Source organism: Apaloderma vittatum, unplaced genomic scaffold (assembly GCF_000703405.1).
Source record: "Apaloderma vittatum isolate BGI_N311 unplaced genomic scaffold, ASM70340v1 scaffold3984, whole genome shotgun sequence".
Taxonomy (NCBI): Eukaryota; Metazoa; Chordata; class Aves; order Trogoniformes; family Trogonidae; genus Apaloderma; species Apaloderma vittatum.
In genome coordinates this window covers 19,080-43,812 of record NW_009713125.1, presented here as the reverse complement: position 1 = coordinate 43,812, position 24,733 = coordinate 19,080, and the positions used below count along the sequence as shown (strand labels likewise).

Below are 24,733 nucleotides of genomic sequence, written 5' to 3'. Positions count from 1 at the left end.
AGGCACACAAATGCATTCTGACTGTCCACAAGACTGGAGTCAGACCTTCATCATGAAAACAAAGGCCTCTCAATTTTTGATAATTTTAATATGGAGAACATTTCCTAGTGTACAGTTGAGAAAGCTGTAAAGCTACCCACTAGAGGGAGTCACAAATACATGAACTTCCCTTAATAAGGAAACTTTCTGAGACACCCACAGAAGTTCAAATGTTATCACAGGTACCATTTTGATGACACCAAGGTCATTTCTAGGATCAAGCCTAGGATCGTAACAGTGCTATTTTTTTTTGTTATTCAGTGATAGTTTTTTATAAAGACAATACTTCTTGTAAAAATTCAGCATATTGAGTTTGTATCCTTATTAGTAAAGACTTTAGCAATGTTCCTAGCTTTGACAAATGTTACTTTTTGTAGAAAGTCAAAAAGCACCAAAAATTTAACTACAGCTATTGAAACTATCTTAAATCATGAATGGTCTTTTAAAATTAAATTCTTAGAATCATTTCGGTTGGAAGAGACCCTTAAGATGATCAAGTCCAACCATTAACAAAGAGATACCAGGTCCACCACTACATCCATAAGTGCCCCATTCACACTCTTATAAACACCTCCAGGGATGGTGACTCAACCACTTTCCTGGGCAGGCTGTTCCAATGCCTGACCATGCTTTCCATAAAGAAATTCTTCCTAAAATCCAATCTAAACTTCCCCTGGTGCAACTTGAGGCCATTTCCTCTTGTCCTATCACTTGTTACTTGGCTGAAGAGACCGACCCTCACCTCTCTACAACCTCCTATCAGGTAGTTGTAGAGAACAATCAGGTCTCCCCTCAGCCTTCTTTTCTCCAGGCTAAACAACCTCAGTTCCCTCAGCTGCTCCTCATAGAACTTGTGCTCTAGAACCTTCAACAGCTTTGCTGCTCTTCTTTGGATGCTCCTGTTTTTTGTTATAAAATTATTTTTTAACAACTCATGAATTCTGATAGGTCATCTTTTTCAATCTACTTTGAAGTTCACATCAATGCAGCATATTTTACAAGAAAAGGAATAAAACACTGAGTATGTGTCTGGCACTAGATTTTTTTTAAAAAAACCACAAACCATATTTTATTAACTTACGAAAAATAATTTAAAGGTGCGCATTTACCTCTGAAAATCTTTGGTTAAAACCTAAAACTCTAATTCCTAAGAAATGATTCATGCAGTCATAAGTATACATTGGGAGATAAATGTCTGCCAGAGTATATTAAAATCAGTAAACATATTGTACATGCCCACAATTGTTTGACATCCTAACTGCAATATAATAATATCAGGAGAGAACTTACTAGCTTAGTTAGTGCAATCAATGGAACTGTATTACTCAGGAATACTTTTCTAATTATGGCATTTTCTCTACACAAATCAGACCCAGGCAGCAAAGCATTTACAACACCAGATCACTTTATTATCATGGCCAGATTGCCAAAAAGCTAAGTATTTTGAAAACTGACTTTATTACATCCTACTCTAAGACTTCAGATCATTTACACCAAAGAAAATATTAACTTATAGGAAATAAAGAATACACTTTATTTTAAAAAAGGCACACAACTTATTAAATAAAGACAGTTTCTGTGGATTTTAGTGTCATGTAGTTGCTTGTAAGTGGAGGAATATAAAAAAAGTGGAGAGCTCAGATCACAGTTATTATTCAAAAGAAAGAATGTTCATTTGTTAGTTTTCTGACTTCAAACTGAAGAAACAAAAGTGTTACTTCATTTACATCTGCTTGGATACTTCTATTCACCTTTGATTTTTACTATTATGTTCTACCATCACATCAAAAGTGTTGAGAGCAAATTTAAGGCAGATCTTTTTTGTATCCTTTAACTTGTCAATTTCGACACAGTGGAACTACCAGAGAGTCTAGTGAAGTGCCACAAAAATGATTTGAAGGGACTGGAGAGCCCTTGTGCTATGATGAAAGGCTGAGAGAGCTGGGACTGCTCAGCCTGGAGAAGAGAAGGTTCAAGGGGGTATCTCATCAATGTGTATAAATTCTTGATGGAAGCATGCAAAGAGGACAGAGGCAGCTTTTTTTCAGTGAATCAGAAGCAATGGGCACAAACTGAAACACAGAAGGTTCCCTCTAAATGTCAGAAAACATTTAGCTGTGAGGGTGACGGAGCATTGGCACAGATTGACCAGAGTGGTTGTGGAGTCTCTCTCCTTGGAGATGTTTAAAAGCTCTGTCTTCACGTGGTCCTGGGCAAGCAGCTCTAGGTGGCTCTGCTTGAGCAGGGAGGTTGAACCAGAAGATCGCCACAGGTGCCTTCCTACCTCAACCACTCCATGATTCTGAGTTATCAGACCCTAGTCTAGTTGCGAGGAGTCCCTGCCCACAGCAGGGAGGGTGGGTTAGATGATCACTGAGGTCCTGTGTTGGTTTGGCCCTGGCTGGAGGCCAGGACCTCACCAAAGTCACTCTATCACTCCTCTTTTTTAGATGAACAGAGGAGAGGGAAGACATAACAAGAGGCCTGTGGGTTAAGATAAAAAGCAGTTTAATGTAGCAATAGCAAAGGCCACGCACGGAAGCAAAACCAAACAAAGATTATTCTCTACTTCCGATCAGTGGGTGATGTCTGGCCGCCTTCCCAGGAAGTAGGGCTCCAGTGCGCGTAGCCGTCGCTCCAGAGGACAAACACAATCAGCGAATGTCCCCCCACTTCCTTCTTCCTTCTCGCTTTTATATCTGAGCTGACATCATATGGTGTGGAATACCCCTTTGGTCAGTTTGGGTCAGCTGGCCCCGTTGTGTCCCCTCCCAAGATACTGCTCACCCCCAGCCTGTTGTTGGGGGAGCGTTGGAAAACCACAGCCTTGGTGCTGTGTGAGCACTGCTCAGCAGTAGCCAAAACACTGGGGTGCTATCAACACCCTTCTAGCTACCACTCCAAAAACAGCACTGAGAGAGCTGCTGTGGGAAGATTAACTCCACCTCAGCCTGACCCCAATACAGGTCCCTTCCAACCTAAGCCATTCTATGGTTCTACGAATACAGCAAATCTCAAAACTTGAGTCAATGCAGAGACTGAAGTCTCCTACCTGAACTAGAAATACATTTTGAAGTGCTGTCTGTGTACCAAAATGTTATTATTTTCACTCTCATAGTAGACGGTCTATCCATTATTTCTCTTCCAGATAAAAAAATGAAATTCTAATTTGGCATCTCAGATACTTTTCCTCTTAAATAACTATTACCCATCCTTCTCTTTGCATTCTTCTGTAACTCCTATTACTCACAGAGCTAAGTATGACCTCTTTTCCAGATCTTCATTGTTATTTAAAAGAAAAAACAACCAGTGTCATAATCTTTTTATCACAACTTCAGTGCTCTTGGCAGCAGCATTAAAATCTTCCACAGATAAAACTTATTATTCAGTTTACAGGATTCTCGCAGCTGTAGTTTTAACTGACTGCAGAAATTTATGCATGGTATGTCAAGTTCCAGGAGATAATTCTGACAGATGCAATAAAATTGTATATTAAAAAGCCATCTATATAGCAACGTGTGCTGGCTTTGGTGTGAAAACTGAGGACTGTGCTTTGATAACTGTGTTTCCAATTTTAGTCAACTGGTTGATTTAGACTTTAGAAGGTTAAATATAGCCTGAACAGGTATTTAAAAACAAGATAACAAAAACCTCCCCAGAATATCTTCAAATATTTTTCATATCAATACATGTATCAATGCACCTAAAGTACTAAAAAGTTCTTGGAAATCAGGTCTTCATAATTAGTAGAGAAAAGAACTGTTGATTTTGAAAGCAAAAATAGAACAAAAGCACTGGAGGTGGAACTGCTACATTTTTGCCTCTCCATTTCCTCACCAAATGTATCTATTTGGAAGTATAATTACATATTACAGAAAATTATAAATTATATATGCTTCTTCAGTGCTCATCAGCAAAATCCAAACTGGAAATACAGTGATTTAGTTTTACATTGGGATGGAAAGAAAATCAAATGTATTGTAGCCACCTAGCTATTTAAGATTGATTTTATTTGGATGAGATTTTTGGTTTTTTGTTTTTTTAATTTGAGAAAGCAATTTTCTATTCCTGAGAATGTCTACCACTCATCTTCACCTTCAAAGAACTTTTTGGAATAGCTACTGTGAGCAGTCTGTAGTGCAGCTCTAATTATAATGATAGCGATCTTCCCTGCAGAGACCAACATTTCAGAAGTGGATTGCTATTGTGGAAGTGGCCCGTTGGGCATTGCTGAACTCTGCTTTCAGTGTTACTCAGACATGTACGCATTTTCATAAACACCTTCTTTTCAGGCTCACAGACTTAATAGTCCCATTTCAGGAAAGCAAGAAGGTGCATTTAAAACTTGTACTTGCATCTATTAAATGATTACGTGATTAAATTTAAATATGTAATTAAACACTCTGTGAATTGGACATGATACGTTAAGAAATGAGCATGGAGATACACACAGTTTTATGATTTTGGAGAGCATGTGCATGTTATGCACCACAAAAATAAAACAAAAAATAGATTTTATGTGAGAAATAGACTTCCTTTTCTAAATCTTAGTTCCAACATGTTCTAGAACTGTGCTAGGGTTATACAAGGATTACCCAAAATACCAAGCTGTCTCCTGCATCACTTTGAGCAGTAAGCCTAAATAATTCTTCCCTTAATTAACCAATATTACATTGTAATGTCAGTATATGCAAAGGTGTGGTTCTCAAAGGTGAGTAAAGCTTCTGTTAATCCAAGATGGTTAAAGAGCAGCTACACAGCTAATATGGAACTTATGTGTCCCAGCTGTATGACTATAACTTCTGCCAACAAACAGAATTATTGGCTTATTATACCAAATGGCCAGAGACAAAATAACATGTAAAAAGACTTCCTTTATCACTTATTTCAGGTTTCTTGTCTCCGATTTTTTTTTTTCAGAACTATGATTAGTTCCTACTGGAAACAGAACGCCTAAAAGAAAGCTTTCTGTGGTAGATTAACCATGTGAAAACAGACCTCGCAATATTTTACATTTCTTTCCTGGATATAATAAATAATAATGTAGTAATTATCACAGCTGAGGATGATAAAATGTGGATTCTGCTTGAGTTTTCCTTCTTATCATGTCAAGTCAATGCTAACCCAAAAACTATTTACTCAATAAAACAAAACTAATCCAAACTCCACTTAACAATAATACAGTAACACTGGACAGAGTGCCATCTTTTACCATCAGGATTGAAAACAAGATACAAAAGTAAATTAAAATGCTGGTAATTCCTGGAATATGGGTATTTCTGAGGGGAAAGGAGCATCTGCCTATTATAAAAAGTGTTTGCCCACTACCTTTATGTTCATTAGCTCCAGCCAATGGTGTCAACCTGAATTTGGCAAGCATTAAGGACTCAGACATACCCTCAAGTTACACTAATTTAACAAGTTACTGCCTGTCACCTGAATCGTAGTGGCTATCTGTATGTGTGCTCTCAATCCACAGAAAACACATGGCAATGTGACTTATCTTGAAATTCCTTAATTTTGAAAAAAGCTTAAGAGATGTATATTAAAAAAGTAAAAGAGCAATACCTCTACCTGGTCCCCAACAAGCAAAAGAATATACTATGCATAAACATGATGTACGTACATACAATTCAGATACTACACATACTATATATGTGTGTGTGTATATATATATATATTTAAAATACATGTGCAATATATACTACCAAGCATTAACATCAGTCTGAGCACATTTCTGGGACTTTACAAATGAGCAGATTGCCTCCCTTCTCCTGATCTTTCAAGTAGGAGGCAATCATCTTTATTAAAAATTACTGTTGGAGTCTGTGGTAAACATGGAAAGAGAGTCTCCCACCATCTGTAAAAGGACAGCCATTTGCGTGCATGGCTTACACCCAAAAGTTCATCATGTCAAACCACATTTTTCAAATGCACGCCAAGTGCTGACTTTAAAGCCTTTAGCTTCCAAGTTAGCGCCCTGTAATTTTTTTTCTTTCTTTTGCTGGTTTTGCCGTTTTTTTGAACAAATGTACCAAAAAAGCCCTAGGGGACAAAATGACTATTCAAGTATTTATCCATTGTTTGGAAATCCTGAGAAATGCATTTATAAATTAAAATCTTTGGAATTTGATTTATTCATTTCCAAGACCATTTCTCTTGCACTGCATATTTTCCACAAACTCCAACTGCTGACAGCCTTTTATGTTTAAAATTGTAGAACAATTACACTGTATATGTAAATTTAAAATATATATGAACTCCACAGTACTGGATACACACCATGTCTGTAAGACATAGCACGGGGTTGGTTTTTTTTTGTAATTAAGAGATGTTAATCCTTGGTACTGTCATGGTCGTCTAAAATGAACTGATACATGGGCACAAAAAGAACTTTGTTTTATACACAAAATATTCATCTTTGAGAACTGTCTAGCCATTTAAAAATATTTCTACATGAGAATAAAGCCTCAATTCATTGGTACCCTCAAGTAACCTGAAAAAAACAAACCTGAGAGTAAGCAAAAAATCAGAGGAAGTGGGACAAAATGTGTGTTGCTACTGAACTATATATTCTTCTCCTACAACGTAACTGGTTACAGTGTGAAAAGACAGTATGTCTCATCCATAATTCAGAAATACTTGGTATGATCTGATGGCACAAAGTATATATTGCTATTAATTTGATTGTGGTGTTGTCAGCAATTACCTTTCTGACATTTGCTTCCAGCAGCTCACTTTGCACCTCTGACAACTGAGTGTCTAATACATATTTTGCAAGAAATGCAATTTCTTGCTCAGATATCTTAACACGTTAAATCAGTTCCACCTAATGTTTGTGTCAGAACATATGAGACTGCTGGGTACAGAAGAAAACCTATTTCCGTTCTTTACTTCATACTTGTACTTCTATCCAAATTATTCTCCAGTCACTTTTTGCAAAAAAGAACACAGTAATATAGAATATTGTTCAAATCCAGCTATAGAATGTATACAACCCACCTAGGCTATGAAAGTAGCTTTATAATTTCAACAGAAGTATCTGTTTTGTACTCTGCATGTGCAGTCCCATAAAAACAACCTCGTGCTATATTTGAGTCAGTTAAATTCTGTTTATGACAGGTACTGCTTGTATACACACTCTATCGCTCAGGTCCAAAATTCTTCTACAAGGCATCACCCACATAAGAAGAACAAGAGTTTGTATTGCCTAAATTCACACCATTTTCAAGTGGGTGACTACTGCCATTACATGTCTTCTAAAAGAGAAGAGGAAAACCACGTACACTTTAGAATTTAACTATATATTCACCAGTTATATCTACATTTATGGCACTGTCATTTAAGAATAAGCATGTGTGAAGGTTGTTTCTTTAGCCAACAGAGAGTAAGATAAAGTCTGTGAGGCCGGTATTAGGTCATGTACTTCCTATACAGCGTGAAGTAAAAGTTAATCATGGAACAGAATCCAAAATAGCTCCCACATGGAGAAATGTGGTGCCTAAAGTCACCATGCTCAGCCTACAGAGGTAGAAACCTAGAGAAGGATACTAAACTTTGCTCTGCCCATAAATTACTCAGAGCAGCAGAGAGGGACTTCCATCTTCTCCTAAAATGCTCCTGAGAACAAAAATCTCTAATCTTTAAGTTTAAAATTAAATTGAGGGGGTAGAAATGATGAGCATGGCTTGTAACACCTTTCAGATGCAACTCTTGGAAGAGGAGGCAATGATGGGGTTTCTACCTTCTGTAAAGCTTAAGAGCCAAGAAGCACAAAACAGAGGCTCAACTGCCTCCTCTGCCACCTCCACGGAGGTTGTTTTAGCCACTAGGCTATAAGCTGAGCTTGCAAAAAGCTTGTTTCTTCTCTCCAGTTGAATTTGCCTATTTGTAAACTTGGGCAGCAGTATTAAGGACCCCTCTTCGTACAGCCAACAGACACACAAAATGTAGAATGTAACAAAATTAAACAAACTATACTTGGGCTTGCCACTGCTTTTTATCCTGTAAGAAGTTAAAATATCACTAATTTAGATTAAATCCTCCTGACAAGGCAACTACTTCTGAATGTTGGGGTGGTTGTTGCTTTTTTGTTTGTTTGGGTTTTTTTGAGGGTGGTGGGTGGATGTGGTTGTGTTTTACAAATATAACTGTTAGCCATTTCCACACATTGGGGGAAAAATATGTCTGTACTGTGGAAAACAGTGTGTTTATGTAATTAAGACTGTTTCACAATACTTAGACACAACTGGGCTGAATTAAGATTCAAAATTATGATGGAAGTTAAAAGTTGCACAACCAACCCTACTAGTATTTTCTAATTTTTTTATGTTCAATTTTGCAACCTCAGCATCTTTTAAAACTGTTTTTTTGGGGCAAGTAATCTGAAATATATCGGATTAAATATAAATTTCAATTATTTTATAACATATAGCCTTAAAAGCTTTAGAAGCCGGACATTTATCAGCTTATTGTAATACTGCAAATATCAAAGTAAATGTCATGATTTACTGCAAAGAAAATCACCTATTGTGCAATACTAAGCATGCACATGCAAACTATAGCACAGATGAAAATGCCGTAGCTTTGAAGTCAGAAATAATGACAGCTTATAAAAGCCAATTTTAAACTCATCACTTAAAGCTTTGGGGATAAAATTAAGCCATACAGAACAAAAGGCTGCTGTGCAAATCCTTGCTTTGTTATATTACTTAATCTGAAACATCTCCCCTCTTTAACAGAAATCAATAGGTATTAGTCACAGAATACAGAAGATGCTCTGAAATGTTATCTTTGAAAAGCTGAGCTCTGTCATAGAATGGCGTAGGTTGGAAGGGACCTTAGAGATTCATCTGACCACGGCAAACACCTATTCTGGGGGATTCACCTGAACTTTCACTATATGGGGAGAAAGACTCTTTTAGGGTGCAATTTGATTTGTTTTAAACAAAAATCTGATTTGTTTTAAACATCTCCCTTGACCACTCCTCTCCATATAGAGTGAGCCTAAGGTCACCAGCTTACAGATGTAGGTGTGATGTATATCCACAGTCAAGAAGCAGGTACCCTGCTCTGGGATTGTCAAGTAATATTGCAGGGTTTTGGACACCTTTGATTTGACTCCAATTTCTCCATTTCAGTTCATTAACTGCATAACAGATGCTCTGTACTGTACATCAGTTCTATTGTAAAGCTAAAAGTCACTAACAACTGCAAATTTGTAACAACTCCTTTACATTGGCAGAACCACTGGAATGCCCAGCAATAATTAGTAACTCACATTCGGTATGGCACATAAAATAGTGTAGCAAATAAGGCCAGACGTAGAATTATAGGTTTTACGTATCCTGTGTTTTAGATGAACACAGGCCCAGTGGGAAATAATATATGCATCGATGTAAATAAAACCTGTAATAAAACCTGTAGCAGGCCTTGGTGCTTGTGCATTCTAAGTTTGGCAAGTTTTCTTAAAATTGGTGCTTCAGTTTATATGGAACATTTCATCAAAGAATAAGAAAACTATTTTTATTACTCTTTTAAATTTAAAATTTTTTTGATTTAGCAGGAGTGAAAAAAGAAAAATAATCTACACTCTAAAAAAATTCTCAATTTTAAGGAGGAAAATTGATATATAAGGTAAGAGAAAGATTAGGTTTTTAGGAAGACTATTTTTCAGTGTTGAAAGATACAATCATTCAATGTTGAATTTGCAGTTTTCATCTAACCTGATACTGGCATCTGGGTGAAACTAACTTCAGAAATCTGAGGGTCTAAAGACCGTTACTCATCCCAGTCTCTCTTTCTAAAACAGAGCAAGAAACAAGTCTCCAGAGAAGTAATTAATCTGACATGGGCTGACAATTTCAGTGTTAAGCATTAACCTTTATATGCCTAAACTAGGGTGCATTAATTGCATCCTAAATTTCTACATGCAGATATGGTAACTATAAATTAAATTCAGTAGTGTGCAGATACAATTATACCACTGGACATAAAAGAAACTTCATTAAAACTGGTGGATCCAATCCTTTATTTAAGAAAGCCATAACAAAGAGCTAATCTTTTTAAGAATCAGTCACAGCCTATACCCCAAAGCCATGTCAGCTGCCCAAAATAAGATGTGAGATCACTCTATGATCTTTGTAAAAGAGGAAGTCGGCTTGCCACAAATGAACCAGTAAGACTGAGAATGTGTGAGGCCTATCACCCAAAAAATTAAAAGCGAGCAAAATAGAGGACAACTGGAAGGGTCCACATGGCCAGTAGGAACATTAGTTCTTTCTTCTGCTAGGTTGTTTCCAGCTCATGAGGTGTTAGTTTATAACGAATCATCACTGCTAAGGCCCTTAGTGAGCAACTTCTGGTTTAGGGCTATTGCCTCTTATCTTATTTCAAACACATTCCAGTCTGCCAGAGCATTCTTTTGCTTGACAATGATTTTCTTAATAGACAGTTGGCAATATGAAGAGTTTCAGCCTGGATGGATTCCTTGTTTTCTACTGTATTTTTCTTAAACAAGAAATTTGAGAGAAACACAGCCCAAGTATTTTGTAGCCAAGCAGCATAGCCAATAGTATCTACCAGCACAAAGTAGAATAAAACCCCTAAATACTCTATGGTGCATTTGTTCAGCAGTGTTTTATACTCATATGTCAGTCACAGCTTGGGCCCTGTATACATAAGCCACAGCACTCAGCATGTATTTATAAAGTAGGCACCAAAACTCAGTGTTGAAGTGGTGCTAACACAGCCATTCCCAGAATTAGCTGGTTTACTGTATGAGATCAATTTAACCTAATATTTTCAGTCTGAACATAGAGTAAAAGCGTGTTAATAAATTCATACATTTAAAAAGGTCATCTGCTTCTGTACTTACAAAATATCTAAGCAATCTAAAAAAAAAACAACAAAAAACTACTGCAAAACTGTAACTACTCATTTTTTCAGATTGTCCCCAAATGCAATAAAAGTTGACTGAAAAAATGTTTTGCAACTTTACTGCAACTTATGCACTACTGAAATAATTTTGATCAACCAAATAGCCAAGTTAAATAAGAACTTTGCAAACCCTCTCTATGCAATGAAAAGATAATTACTTATAGCCACTGCAGGATTGGGCTAAAGCCTTAGCCACATTAGTAAGTACACATAAGGAAAAAAACAAAAAAGCCCCAAAAGCCCTCCCCCAAAATCCCCAAAAAGCAGGGGAAATCGTATTTATTCAGTACAGGTCAATGATTAGCCCCTTCTCTGTAACTCAGGAATTTCAAGTTTACTTTAATCTAGTGTAATTGAGCTAACCAGCTCTTACATTAAAAAGTAATGATTAAGTTAAATTTCTTGCAGACATGCTGTACCTAAACAAACATGCAGCATGCCTCTGGCAAAGAAGGATACTAATTATAGGATTGACTCATAAGATGAAAGGTTGCACAAGTTACTACTAGAAACAAAAGTATGGTAAAGTGGTTTGAAAACACATATTGAAATTCCCCTACTCCACAGTTCAGAGAGAATTTAATTTTCTAACTGTACTTAACAGTGTCGGGAAACAAAACTAAATATGCTTGCAAACTGCTTGTTCATATTTTAGATGAACAAACTAGAAGCAAATACTGCAATTACTTCATCATGTTATACACTAAAGAATTTCTTAACCTAATAAAGAAGTGAGGTCTCTACAGTGAGTTTTTACTACACAAAACCATGCAAAACTAAGTATTTTGGCCACTTTCAGCTTGCTTTTTTAATATAAAATATGCTCTTAAAATGAATATTTAAGGATTCATTGCATTGTCAGGCAATGAATTGCTAACTTCACTCTTAAAGCAACAATTCATTCCCTGATTTAAAAGGAATTATAAAAAAACCACATCACCAAGAATCCAGACATCTGTGGGGAAGTTCAAAAGTAGCTTTGTATTTCAAACTGAAGCTTTCCCTGGGATTAGCAGATAGGGTTGCCAGATGTGTGTTAGAACAAAGATCTGCCCTACACATTACTGTTTACTGACTTAATACAACCTTCTGAATGCCACAAGGGCACCTGGTAAGCAAACTCCTATTAACAGTTGCATGAGGATGCGATGCGAATTCATGAAATAGATTAATTTTGACTCAATCTGTTTCAAAATCACAAGTCGACATTTCCATTTTCATTCCAAGCTATACATTTTTCATCATACTGTAGGAAACAATGAGGAACATATTTTCAAAGAGATGTACTTGGAATATTGTATTCTCTCTGAAATACATTAATGCGTGCTTTACAATTTTCGCGCTGAAACTACAAAGCCAAAGCCTTTGAGTGTCATTCAGCTTGGTCAAATACCATCTCAACTTCATACCACCTACCTAAAACTTGACTGGATTATAATCACACATATTTTATATATTAAACTTTCAGAGATAAAAAAATAGTGTTGAAAAACAATATTTCCTTTTCTAATTTATTCTATCATTTCCATTTGTGTGATGGAGGCCATTTACATTACATCTATTCACTGTGAAAATCATTTAATATTTATACTGCTAATGGCTATCTAAGTAGGCACTTCCAATAGCAATTTTCTAGATTTTATATTAGAGAAGTTGATTTTTTTAAAGTCTTTAACCTCTAGTATTTAAATTTTCCTGCCACCTCCCCTCATAATAAATGAACACTTAAGAGGTCCACAAATTACTATTTGCTTTACATTATTTTCCTTTCTCTAGATTTTCTGTTACTGAAGAATGTGGTATGAGCTTACACTACAGCCTTCTCAGTAAGGGCACTAATATAGTTCCGTGTTCACCACTACATCACTTGGTTTTGTAAAATCAGAAATTCCTTGTCTGAGGTCTCTGTTACTCTGCCAGCATGGATGGAAATTAGTTATCAGGGTCAAAAGGATGACAACATTATTCAATATACTGTGTTCACTAAAGAAACCAAACTGAAGAAGACATGATTCTAATGCTACCACATATCTTAAGAAGTTGCATCTTTAAGTAATTATGAGGTTTTCAGTAACACTTGAATTTACAATTCTGAAACTATTTTTAGCAGCCAGAACACCTGTAGGCCACCAGCAACAGTAAGTATGTTTCTAACATGTAATAGTTAAAAACAATTAAACACAAATTCTCTGTTCTCAGAAACCTGGCCTTCAGTGGCCAGGAAGGAAAAAGTCGTTTCCCTTCAACAGAAAGCTAAACTGCCAAGAAGGAAAATTCTTTCACAGATATGACACAGGCATTAAAGAAATGATCCACATGCTCAATGACAGCTATCAAGCACTGATAGTTGTTCAGTCAACTAACTCAATTCAGTTCCATCCAGGTAAATCTAGGACTTAAAATGATGGGGACATACAACAACAGGAAAAAAACTGACTGTCAGCAAAAAATTGACTTCTCAAGCGTCTCCTTAACTTTCAATTCCATTACCTCTTGGACAAACTGTAATACAGAAAGGGGTCTGTATTCTCCAGTTAGGCACCTACCGAGAGCATCCTGCCCAGTCCATGCATATGTATTCCCTTCCATGGCAGTCAGGCAAAAGCAGATGAACTACAATCCTTTTGGGCTATTCTAAAGCTGCAATGTGTTCAAACTACCTGGACCCAGAATCAGCGGAGTCCTCCCAGAGACCAGCAGCTATGAACAGTCATAGGTCTCTGCGGCTTTTAAGCATTTGCTCAGTTAGGCAGCAGTCAAACATAACAGCTGGCAATGCACCTCTGGAGTCAGGATCCTGGGCCTATTTGGATATTTAAGCCTCAGGTGCTTCTAAACACTTGATGAGGCAAATGCTCTCTGTATTTCTACAGTGTTCACTACTAGCCTAGCTCTTTTAGTTTGTAGCTTGAACTGGATTACTTGAAAATTACTTAGTGAAATGAAGTTTCACTGTGCAAGGAAATCTAAAAACAGAGATAACAGGCAAAAATAAGTGATTGTTACTGTCACTGTAAGAGGTTCTATGAAGAGCAGAAAATTTCAAACACTCCTTAGAATTGCTGAAGTTGTTAAGGTTACTATCCTTTTACTATAGACTCAAATGATAAATCTTTCATAACAAAGCAGACATGCTATACTGAGTACTTCTGTTCTACAGAAGTTAGTGGTAAGTGAATCAATGCATTAGAATAGCCCTCACACCTACAGTTTTGTAGCACTATGTTGTATTACATGCCATTGGAAATCTTTCTGAGAAAAAAAAAATCCCTCTGTAAAACAAACTGCATAGAACAAAGGATTCGAGGATAGTGCAAGAAAGAGGACAAAAGTCTAACAGTTTAGAGTGACTAGAAGCCCCAAAAGCTTTGGCTAACAAATATGGATTCCTTGGTAAAGTGTCTGACTGACTACACAGAAATTCTGATGGGTTTGGAAGTAGCACCTCCTTGCAGTGACATTTCAACATTTTTATGCTAAATATTCTTCTAGGAAAAATTTCTGGGTTTCTTTTTTGTTTGGGGTTTTATTTTTTTCCCTGTGTTTTGGCATATTTTACACTTTTTTTTGGTAAGATGATCAGAGGGGATGATGAATAAAAATGAGGGAAACATTTCTGACCATTTCTGTATACTAACTGCAATACATATTTGATGATAACAAGCTACAAATTGAATTACTTCTATAGAACATGCACAGAAATGAGAGGTTCAGACATCAGGAGATAGTGAAAGTAAGTTGGGAATGCACATGTAAAAAGCCTATTCTCTGAGTTAGGGAAGGAGAAAGTTTTGGAATATGATTAAATTATACAATAAATCTAAATTTCCTCTTCATTAAGTAATGCTTCAGAAGTAGTATAACTAATTTTAGTGGTAACACCTCTGTTATTAAAGAAGGAAAAAACTGTCCCCTCTTTGCAGCTTCTTGTTTTAGGAGAGGAGGCCAGCAGGGAAAGCAAATTCAGAACAGAAAGTCAGAAAGCTCCTTTTCTTCAAGTCATACATTAGTCTTTTCCCAATGGTCAGAAGCATCACAATTACCAAGGACAAGGAACTGAAAACGTTTAGGTTTTCTAGGTTAACTCTCTTTGATCTATGATGAGTGAAAGAAATAAAATAGTAATAAAACTTTATATGACATGAATAGCAATTCTCATCTCTCTGAAACACCTAGCCAAATTTGTTTCAGACTTCCTGAAGATAAGTTACTCTACCATCAGGTCACATATGGAAAATATCAGTCTGACTTAGTACATTTTTTCCAAGAGCGTAAAATTTCACTGATGAGATAATGGAAAGCTAATGTCTCTGTAATAAAATAGTACTGATATTTCTAAGCTAGTGATGCTATTAGCTGTACTTAAATTAGCTGTCACTCCTTATGAACTTTGTGAACGGTTTATAAAATATTTCAGCTGCCTTCTATCACAGTGTCTAACATGGCAAAGAGGATTATGAGGGATGCTGTGAGGTAATCACAAATAAAAAAAAATACTAAATTAAGATGGACAGATATGTTGTAATAGTACCAAATAATTAAGAAAGGTTTAACTTGTTATATGCTTTCAGCTGCCAGTTGCCACATATGCACATAAGCAACCTACCTTCAAAGGCTGCTTTATATTAATAATACAAAGTTTACCCTATAAAGTAACCAAATAAAAATTACACAGACTTAATAGTTGGAAAGACATTATTGGGAGTCAGAGAGCTTTCAAATTACAAAATTCTGTAAAGAGAAAGAAGAAAGTGATATGAATAAATTGTAATTCCACCATGTAAACAGAGGAACAAACGTGGAATGGAATGTCCAAAAAATAATATTCAAACTAAACCGCTATATTTATGTTTAATGAAATAATGTCAAAAAATTCCAGCAAAGCTGAGACGGGGAGAATTTTTCTCCTTTACTACTAGTAAAAGTATTTCTACAGAATACATCTGTAGCCAGCAACCTTCCAGCCCACCCCCCCTTACTTTTAATAATGTATTTTGTCACCCTACAACACTTCCCTGCAGACTGTAGTTTCTAGGGGTTTATGTTCTTTTATCTGATGTATAGTCTTTGCATACCCCAGATATCCATTGTACTCACATGAAAGTTTATAAAAATCACAGATCCTAATCTTGTAAATGTAAATAAGTACATTTATAGCAAATCTTACTTTTCGTATACTAGCTACTTTTAACACCAGGAATATGAAAATACCACCAGATTTTATCCCTTAAATAGCACTTTTCATTAGTGAAACAACATACCTTGTAGATTTAAAGAGCAGGACTCCTCTGCAGTTTAGGAAACATATTTCTCAGCAAAACATTCTGTAACCATACAGAAGCAAACTAATGATAATAATAATTAAAAAAAAAATCTACAGAAGGAAACTGAAAGGGAGATTTTTAGTGAAGGAGGTAGTCAAAGTGTTGTAGAAGTTCCTTAAAGAAATGAAATTTAAAGCAGATAAGATATGGGTACTTCACACGAAAAGTAGTATTTGCACTATGAATTGCTGTATGCATTTTGTCTCAACAAACCATATTCTTTACTTTTACTCCTCACCTTAATAAAAACCATGGGGTTTTTTTCCTGGTTAAAGATATTCTCTATGCTTGAAACCACTATCACTCAAACCAACATCTCAAAACACAGCTCATGTCAAAAAAAAAGTAGCAATTTTAGAGCTAAGTGCAGCTTTATTTCAAATGCACATGATGTTACAATCAAACTGTAGATATTTCCACTGCTGTGACTTATTCAACAAAATATTTCTGCTTCATTGCAGTAAAGAATGCATTTATTTCCTGGAATGTGCAGAGGCTAGTTTCCAAAGCTCTACACGGAATGGTATCCCACTCCTGCCCTGTCTCCCTCCCAGCTTCCCAAGCTCTTCGCTTTATGTGATGAAGACAAGTACAAGTAATCCTGGAGAAGGAAGAATGAGTTTGGCTGGACATACTATGCTCTTATTATTTTAAAAAATATATATAATAGTGCAGGCAATTACAAAATAAAAGAAAAAAAAAAAAAGAGGACAAAGCTGTTCCTTTGGTTGTGGTTTGGCCATAAAATTCCACTGGCATCTGGTGCTCATTTTCTCTCTACCTTGACTCTTACAATTTATTCCAATCTAACTCTCCATCCAAATTCTAGACTGAAGCTGCACATAACAGGAGAACACCACTGATTGTAAATTGGTCCAGAACGGCACAGTTCTATGGAAGTTTTTTTAATACAGCTTGAAGAAGTTGAATGCCATGAGTTCTTCTGCTTAGCAGAAAGCCTGTCTAGAGACTAAAGTATTTTGCTGACTCTGATGCCGTTTGGCATTTTGAATTAAACAACAACACGCCACTTGTAGGAATAGCTGACGTAGCCAAGCTGGTAAAATAATTCTATTGCTTTCATTTTAAGCTGCCATCTTCTTATGACCAAAGCAGATAAGGAGTATTGTTTCTACTGTTTTTGGTTTATTTGCTAAGACAGACTAGCTGAAAACATAATGCTTGCTCAAAGAAAGCAGTATCTTGGGAAAACCTGCTCCTTAGCTTGGCCTTTCTCACACCGCTCCTTCACTTGTGCCACAACAAGTGTTTTGGGGTTAACAACCTTATTAGATTTAAAAATAACCTTAAGAAAGAAGTTACATTAACTCTTTATATATCATGGAAAGATTCACGATCTAGCTTACTGAAAAGTTCGTTAACAGTTTAAGTATAACTCCAGTTTAAGCACAACACTGGCATGGACAGGAGAGTGAACTCTGCAAGCCTGAATTGCTGCTGAGAAAAAAGAAACACTGAACCATACCTACATCACTGTTTCTCTGGTGAAGAGATACCAGTCTGGGACAGTCTATGATAACTTCCATTTTGGGAATTACATACTTGATTGATTAGATTTTTACTCTAGCTCACAGTTCAAAGGACTCCTTTTCTGTCATTCAGTTGAGAAAAAAGTGTCTTCAGTGAGGAAAAATATCTTCAGTTTACAAAGTGAACATAAATAGTAACTTTAAAAACATGCTTTCATTTCTAATCTAATGTTTAAATACTGACCCTATGTATAGGATTGGTATTTACAGTTTATTTACTTGAACTAAGCAAATTAAAATATAACTATACCATTGTGTATTTAATTTTCTGACATCCTAAAAACACACATAAGTCATTGTGTCCCCTTTAAAGTTTACACAAAGGTGATAGCAATTCTCCTGGCCTCCAATACTCTCTTTACTTGTTCATTATAGAATCCTTTCAACTTTGCCTCTAGCAATCCACGAACTCATTTTTGCATGAGTAAATATTTAAACCAGATCTGTTTTAAAATGTCTACAGAAAGAAGGAAGATAAAAGCAAGTATTTAGATTTATAGCTAACCGGGTAATAATCAACTGCTACTAGTGCTGAAAGAACTTCATCCATGTCTCGGCTTTAATGTGAACTTTTAGTCCAGGCAGGGGGCTGCGAACCTTTGTGCCCTTATGGTAATGTTCTTAAGCAAACAAAAGATTGCACACACCTCACAGGACAATTAATTCATTGAAACAGGACATTTAAACTTCTCCTTTTCATCTGTAATATAATGAGTTAGCTGCACTAATATTTGACTTTCTGTTTCACAGTGGAAAAAAAGGATAAGAAAGGCAGAGAATTAGTACTTACTCCTCTGATTGCCCTGTATGCCTAATGTACACGTAATGCACACCTAATATATTACAAAATATATTCATGATTGAAATAAATAGCAAACATTTTCAACATTAGGTGGAAGAGGCTTGCTTACAAACAATGTTACTTACACTTCCTTGTATAACTATGTTTTTGACTTAGTCTTAAAATGAAGTTTATTTCCACATACTATGTAAAACTGATTCAGTTCATTTAGCTACTATTGCAGGAATAACATCCTAGGCTGCTTGAAGGCAGGCACAGACACTCTTATAAACTAAGACAGCTTATGTTAGAGACCTGAAGAACCAATACACAAATCGCAAACAACAGCCTTCTGAAAACCATGGCAACATACGGTTATCATACTTCATGGTAGGATTTCTGTTGTTTATGAGTTTAATGGTTGGTTAGTACATAAATAAAACATTTAAATGATTTCAAACTTTTTAGTATTGCTTCTGTAAAAGCTGGAAATACTTGCCAACTCTTGAAAACTGCCACCAGAAATATGAGAAACAAGCAAATGTTAAACACTTCTGTTATTTAGTCAAGGGCTATCATAGCCATGAGACTAGGGAACAAAAGAGTTTCTAATCTGGTTTTACTATGGCAGCTTGTGCCAAAGAAAATGCTGTTTTCTGTGAGGTTGCCCATTGCCCATTCAAAATTAGTAGTTGATTCCTAATGGTTCAACTTAGGACACAAGCTTAGACGTGTTTACAAATAATTCTGACTTATTTCAGAAGACTTTTTAACCATTCTTTCACCTTTTAGAAAACAAAACTTGTGATTTTGGAAAAGATGGAAACACACACATGAATCACTAGCTACCATCAAAGAGGAAAGATAAGGGATGTAATTTCTTCTTCTGCCCTCTCTTTGATTGTGCTAGAGAGCAGAATTTATGCTTGAACAACATGGGTTCTCAGAAGAAGGGAGCAAATGATACAAGAGGAAAATTGCATAAAATGTATTTATGATTTAGTTCATACATCAGAATAATACTGTTGCACTTGAGGCTTCATTTTCTTTTTTTTCTTAGATAAAAAGAGTAAAAACAAATGAAGGGGATAATACATAGTTTGCTCAACTGGAGAATGCAAATAAATGCACAAATGAAATTGTCTGCTTGGGCTCGAAGTCTGTCTAGAAATACATTCTGTAACTCAATGAATTTGAATTGAGTTGCTCCAGTAAGTCAAGATCCACATTTCATTTCAGGCATCAAGCCCCATAGTGTTTACTATGAAGAACATAATTTCTCTAAACACTGTTAATATACTATGTTGTCTACACTACAAAAATAATTGAAATTTTTTACTTTCTAGGCTCGCATTATACACAGGCAGGAGTTAACTGTTGCAAGCATTCTAACTGACTTGACTTACTCTTTTTATAGACACAATTTCACGGAATCATAGAATGGTTTGAGATGGAAGTGACTTTAAAACTTCCCTAGTTCCAACCCTGCTGCCATGGGCAGGGACACCTTCAACTAGATCAGGTTGCTCAGAACTCCATCCAATCTGGGCAACCAGTTCCAGTGTCTCACCACTCACACAGTAAAGAATTTCTTCCTAATACCTAAACTAGACCTACACTCCTTCAGTTTGAAACTGTTACCCCTCATCCTACCACTATACTCCTTGATAAAGAGTCCCTCCCCTTCTTTCCTGTAGGCCTCCTTCAGGTATTGGAAGGCCGCTATAAGGTCTTCCCTTCTCCAGGCTGAACAACTCCAAATCTCTCAGCCTGTCCTCATAGGGGAGGTGCTCCTACATCCTCTCCTGCAGACATGCTCCAACAGGTCCATGCCCTTTTTATGTTGGGGGCCCCGGAGCTTGAACACAGCACTGTAGGCGAGGTCTTACGAGAGCAGAGTAGAGGGGTAGAATCACCTCCCTCAGCCTGCTGGGCACACTTCTGTTGGTGCAGCCCAGGAGGCAACTGGCTTTCTGGCCTCCAGGCACACACTGCTGTCTCTTTGGATGGCATCCCTTCCCTCCAGCGTGTCAACCGCACCGCCCAGCTTGGTGTCATCAGCAAACTTGCTGAGGGTGCACTCGATCCCACTGTCCGTGTCACCAACAAAGATACTAAACAGCACCAGTCGAAATGCCGACCCCTGGGGAACATCACTCATCACTGGTCTCCAGTGAGACCCTGAGCTGTTCACCGCAACTCTGAGTGTGACTGTCCATCCAATTCCTTATCCACCGAGGGCTTCATACATCAAATCCATGTCCTTCCAATGCCATGCAGGACAGTGGCGAATGCTTTGTACACGCCCAAGCAGATGATGTCAGTTGCTCTTTCCCCATCCACCACGACTGTAACCCCATCACAGGAGGCATCAAATTTGTCAGGCAGGGTTTGTCCTTAGTGAAGCCATGTTGGCTGTTGCCAATCACCTCCTTCTTTTCTATGTGCCCTAGCAAAGCCTCCAGGAGGATCCACTCCATTATCTTGCCAGGCACAGAGGAGAGATTGACTGGCCTGTAGTTCCAGCTAGTTTCTTTTCTTTTTTTTTTTTCCAATTAGTTTTTAATGTTGCAATTTAATTCAGATATTTACAGTGAAATTCTCTCAAAAGAGAAATGCTCAAGAAGTCACATTTATAAAAAAAACTTTCCACTATTAAATATACAGAGAACCTGGCTTTGTGAGTTTATATCTCAAAAGGTATTAAAACTAGAATGGAATCAAAACAAGGAAGTTTGACTCATTTGAAAAAGTCTAAGTAATATATGAAATGTTGAAGAATCCTCACTTCATTGAATTTAATACAATAAAAAACTACTTGAAAGTATGATTTTAACATACAATAGTGTATACTTAATTGTATTTTAATCTAGCACAATTTAAAAAAATATTGTTTATAGGAAACAGCATGTCCTTATTTAAGTAGCATGAAGCATTTCAGAATTGACAATTCATCCTTTCTACAAACAGTTGTTTCCATTTGGAGTATGAAAAGAAAAACCCCACACCTAAAACATACTTCACAGTTACAGAAAAAAAACCACAAATAAACCTAAGGTTTTCCACAAGACTATGTTGAATCAATTATGTTTTTCATGTAATAAAGTAGACAGCAATAAACGCAACAGCAATTCACTCCTTCTATTGAATTAAAAACTTGATGGGATGTAGAGCATCAGTAGTCTTGGAAGAAGTCAAAAGGTTTCTGTGGTAGAATAAATAGGTTCTCTCTTTTTAAAGAGATTCTAATCCTCTCATTGGCCAAAAATAAATAGAGAAATTGATTACTGATTTCCTTCTTAATGTATACAGTACTATAAAGATATTTATGTATATAGTTTTCACTTTTAAAAAAACTTATTTTTAGAGATATCAACAAATAAGCCCTCTTGGGTGTCAGGGAAGAATTCATACTCAGTGAAGCATACCTGATAGTAGGCAGAGGGTCTTGGAAGGCTGCCTTTCTTTTGGCATTAACACAAAACAGTAATTAAAATTAATATGACAACATCAGAAGTGGACTCAAGACTCCCTAATCATGTGGTATGACAGGAATGTTTATCCTCAAGTGACTGGTCATATGAGGGAACTTTGCAAGGGTAGTGCTGGACCTGCCGAAGTGTATTAACAAAACCTTTTACTCACATGAAAATGAATCATTAAAAGAATTCTTCATAACTGCTACTGTCATTTTTTGCCAAGTTTTCAAGTTAAAACAGAAAACATTCTAAACCAAAAAATTAATCTCATTCCAACAGGAGGAAAAGAGCACTTACAGTGAGGCTCATAGGGAGGAGGAGGATCACCACAAGGAACACACTCCATGTCTTGAAAGCCTCCAAGCTTAGTCTTCCTATAAAATCTAGAAGACAAAAGAATGGAAAAAAAAAAATAAAATCAATCAAAACCACTTATTTTTCCTCACAAAATAATTCAGGTGTTTTAACAAAATCCTTTATAACTGCAAACATTTGTAAATCTGTGTTCCAATGCAGTATCAGGAAATAAAAGCAAATAAAAGCAAATAAAAATGCATTAGATACTGTATTGAGGAAATTGAGGAAAAATTGAGAAAAATTGAGGAAAAATTCTAAATCTGTTAATCCAAATGCAGTCACTGTAATCTTATACCACATAAGAAATAAACAATTCTAGAGAATTCAGATAGAAATCAATATCCCGTTTTCCACATAGATCACAACATACAAGTACGATGAACTCTACTGGGATGAAGGTTGGACTAGATGATCTTCAGAGGTCCCTTCCAACCCCTAACATTCTGTGATTCTGTGATTATGCAAGCTTACCTACACATTTAAAAAATAAAAACCCCACCCCAATTGATTAATCTACATAGCTCTGAAAGAAACAAGATATTATATGGTAATTATCACCACTAACACTATATAATGGACCAGATGTCAATTCTTTCGATTAAAATCCCTAAGATACCCTATAGCTCAGAGATAGAAAAATCACTTATAAATTGGTTAATTTATGTACTTGTACAGGAGAGAATCCCCCCCAAAGTTTTATCATGCTGTATAACAAAATATTCAGGAAATAAGATTGTTCTCTTTGTTTTGTAGAATAGCAAAACAGTAAAAATGGCTTTTCAAAACTATATTTTAACCAACCAACAACGCCTCTCTGACTCTTCCCTTTCCCCCAAGATCTTCACTACCAATCAATATCACAATGTGCATGCACTGAGAATGCAAATTAACAAAGTGTCCACAAGTACCAAATTCACATTATCCAATTGTCTACTTTGTTGTCATATTCTCACTTCAATGTATACTTTAAAAATTCTAGATAGCAATAATTTCAAGGTATGAAAAAAATGCATATTGCAAACGGAAGTATCAATGAGATAGTTTAGATAAGTAAAAGCTACAGGAGACCATCACCAGTAACAGGTGAAACTCTAAAGCAAATTACCAGCCAGCTAATCATTCCTAAATAAATTAATGTAATTTTTTAAAAAAAAAATAAAATAAAATGGCTGTTGTACCCAAGGAGGCATTTTATTCTAAAGATCCTTCAAGAACTTCACTATTTACTTTACTTTGGAAGAGCTTACTGACTACAGTGACAGGCAGAAGCCTATATTCCTAAATCATGGAACAAGAGTAATAGCAAGTTTTAAAAAAAACAAACACACAACAAAATAAAACACAGAACTCTGGAGTGTTACCTTTCAAATTTGTATGGGAGTATGACTTCCTCTAAAGAGCTTATCTACAATGGCTCCCTAATCATGTTGGTCCTTCTGTCTTTCAACCAGTCAGTACTGCCTTAGAATCAATAGCGATGATCTGTGCAAGATGAGTACGTGAATTAAGTGTTTTCTGTAGTGGCAGTAGCACATTGAATAAAAGCTACCAACTCTACTGATGTCAAATTCCAAACACTGCAAATACCATTAAAGTATGAAGACCGTATCAGCTAAAGCAAATAGCTTTCCAACTGCTCAAGAAAGTCATACTTTAAAAATGCGAACAGAAACAGATGCATAGGCTGTAAGACTGAAGGGGCCACTGTGATCATTTACTCTGAAGGAAATGTGTTAATATTTGTTTTTAGCTGACATGCTCACTGTAATGTTCTGAAGCTGAACAATAGGGAATGGCATGTTGGAAAGCCATGCAAAACAGAAATAAATATGATTGCTGAGAGGTAAAACATTAGCTAAACCATTTGGCTTGGCTAGCTATATCCTCCATTTGCTTATGCAGCATCTAAACTGATGGACAGGTATGAGAGGTGGCCTATTTCACAGTTCTGTTCCCCAAAACACCCAGACCAGATGATCTATGACTCTCCTACCCATGACTTCCTTCACTTCCTCTTGTTTCCAACTTTGCTGCCAATAAAGGCAGGTTGTGGCAACAGCTCTCATTTTAACACATACTCAGCCCATGTATCTCAAATACATTCTAGATCAGAACATGAAGAAGCGTTCCCAGGTCCCCCAGCTTAGATTTACCCTGAATTAATGTTTTAGTCTGGCTTCTCTCTTGTTTCTTTCTCATCTTCCAAAATCTAGTTTATATTGTTTACACCATAAGAAGAAAGTTTTCTGCCTGGTGATAGCCAAG

At 36.4% G+C, this 24,733-nt stretch overlaps 1 protein-coding gene across 1 annotated transcript in view; it reads right to left on the bottom strand.

Moving 5' to 3' along the window:
• Positions 1-24,733, bottom strand: part of TNFRSF19 (tumor necrosis factor receptor superfamily, member 19) — a 41,356-nt gene that overhangs the window by 5,217 nt on the left and 11,406 nt on the right. Inside the window, exon 4 of the mRNA XM_009868244.1 lies at positions 22,409-22,494. Coding sequence (XP_009866546.1) covers positions 22,409-22,494 — 86 coding nt within the window. The remainder of the gene's footprint in view (positions 1-22,408; positions 22,495-24,733) is intronic.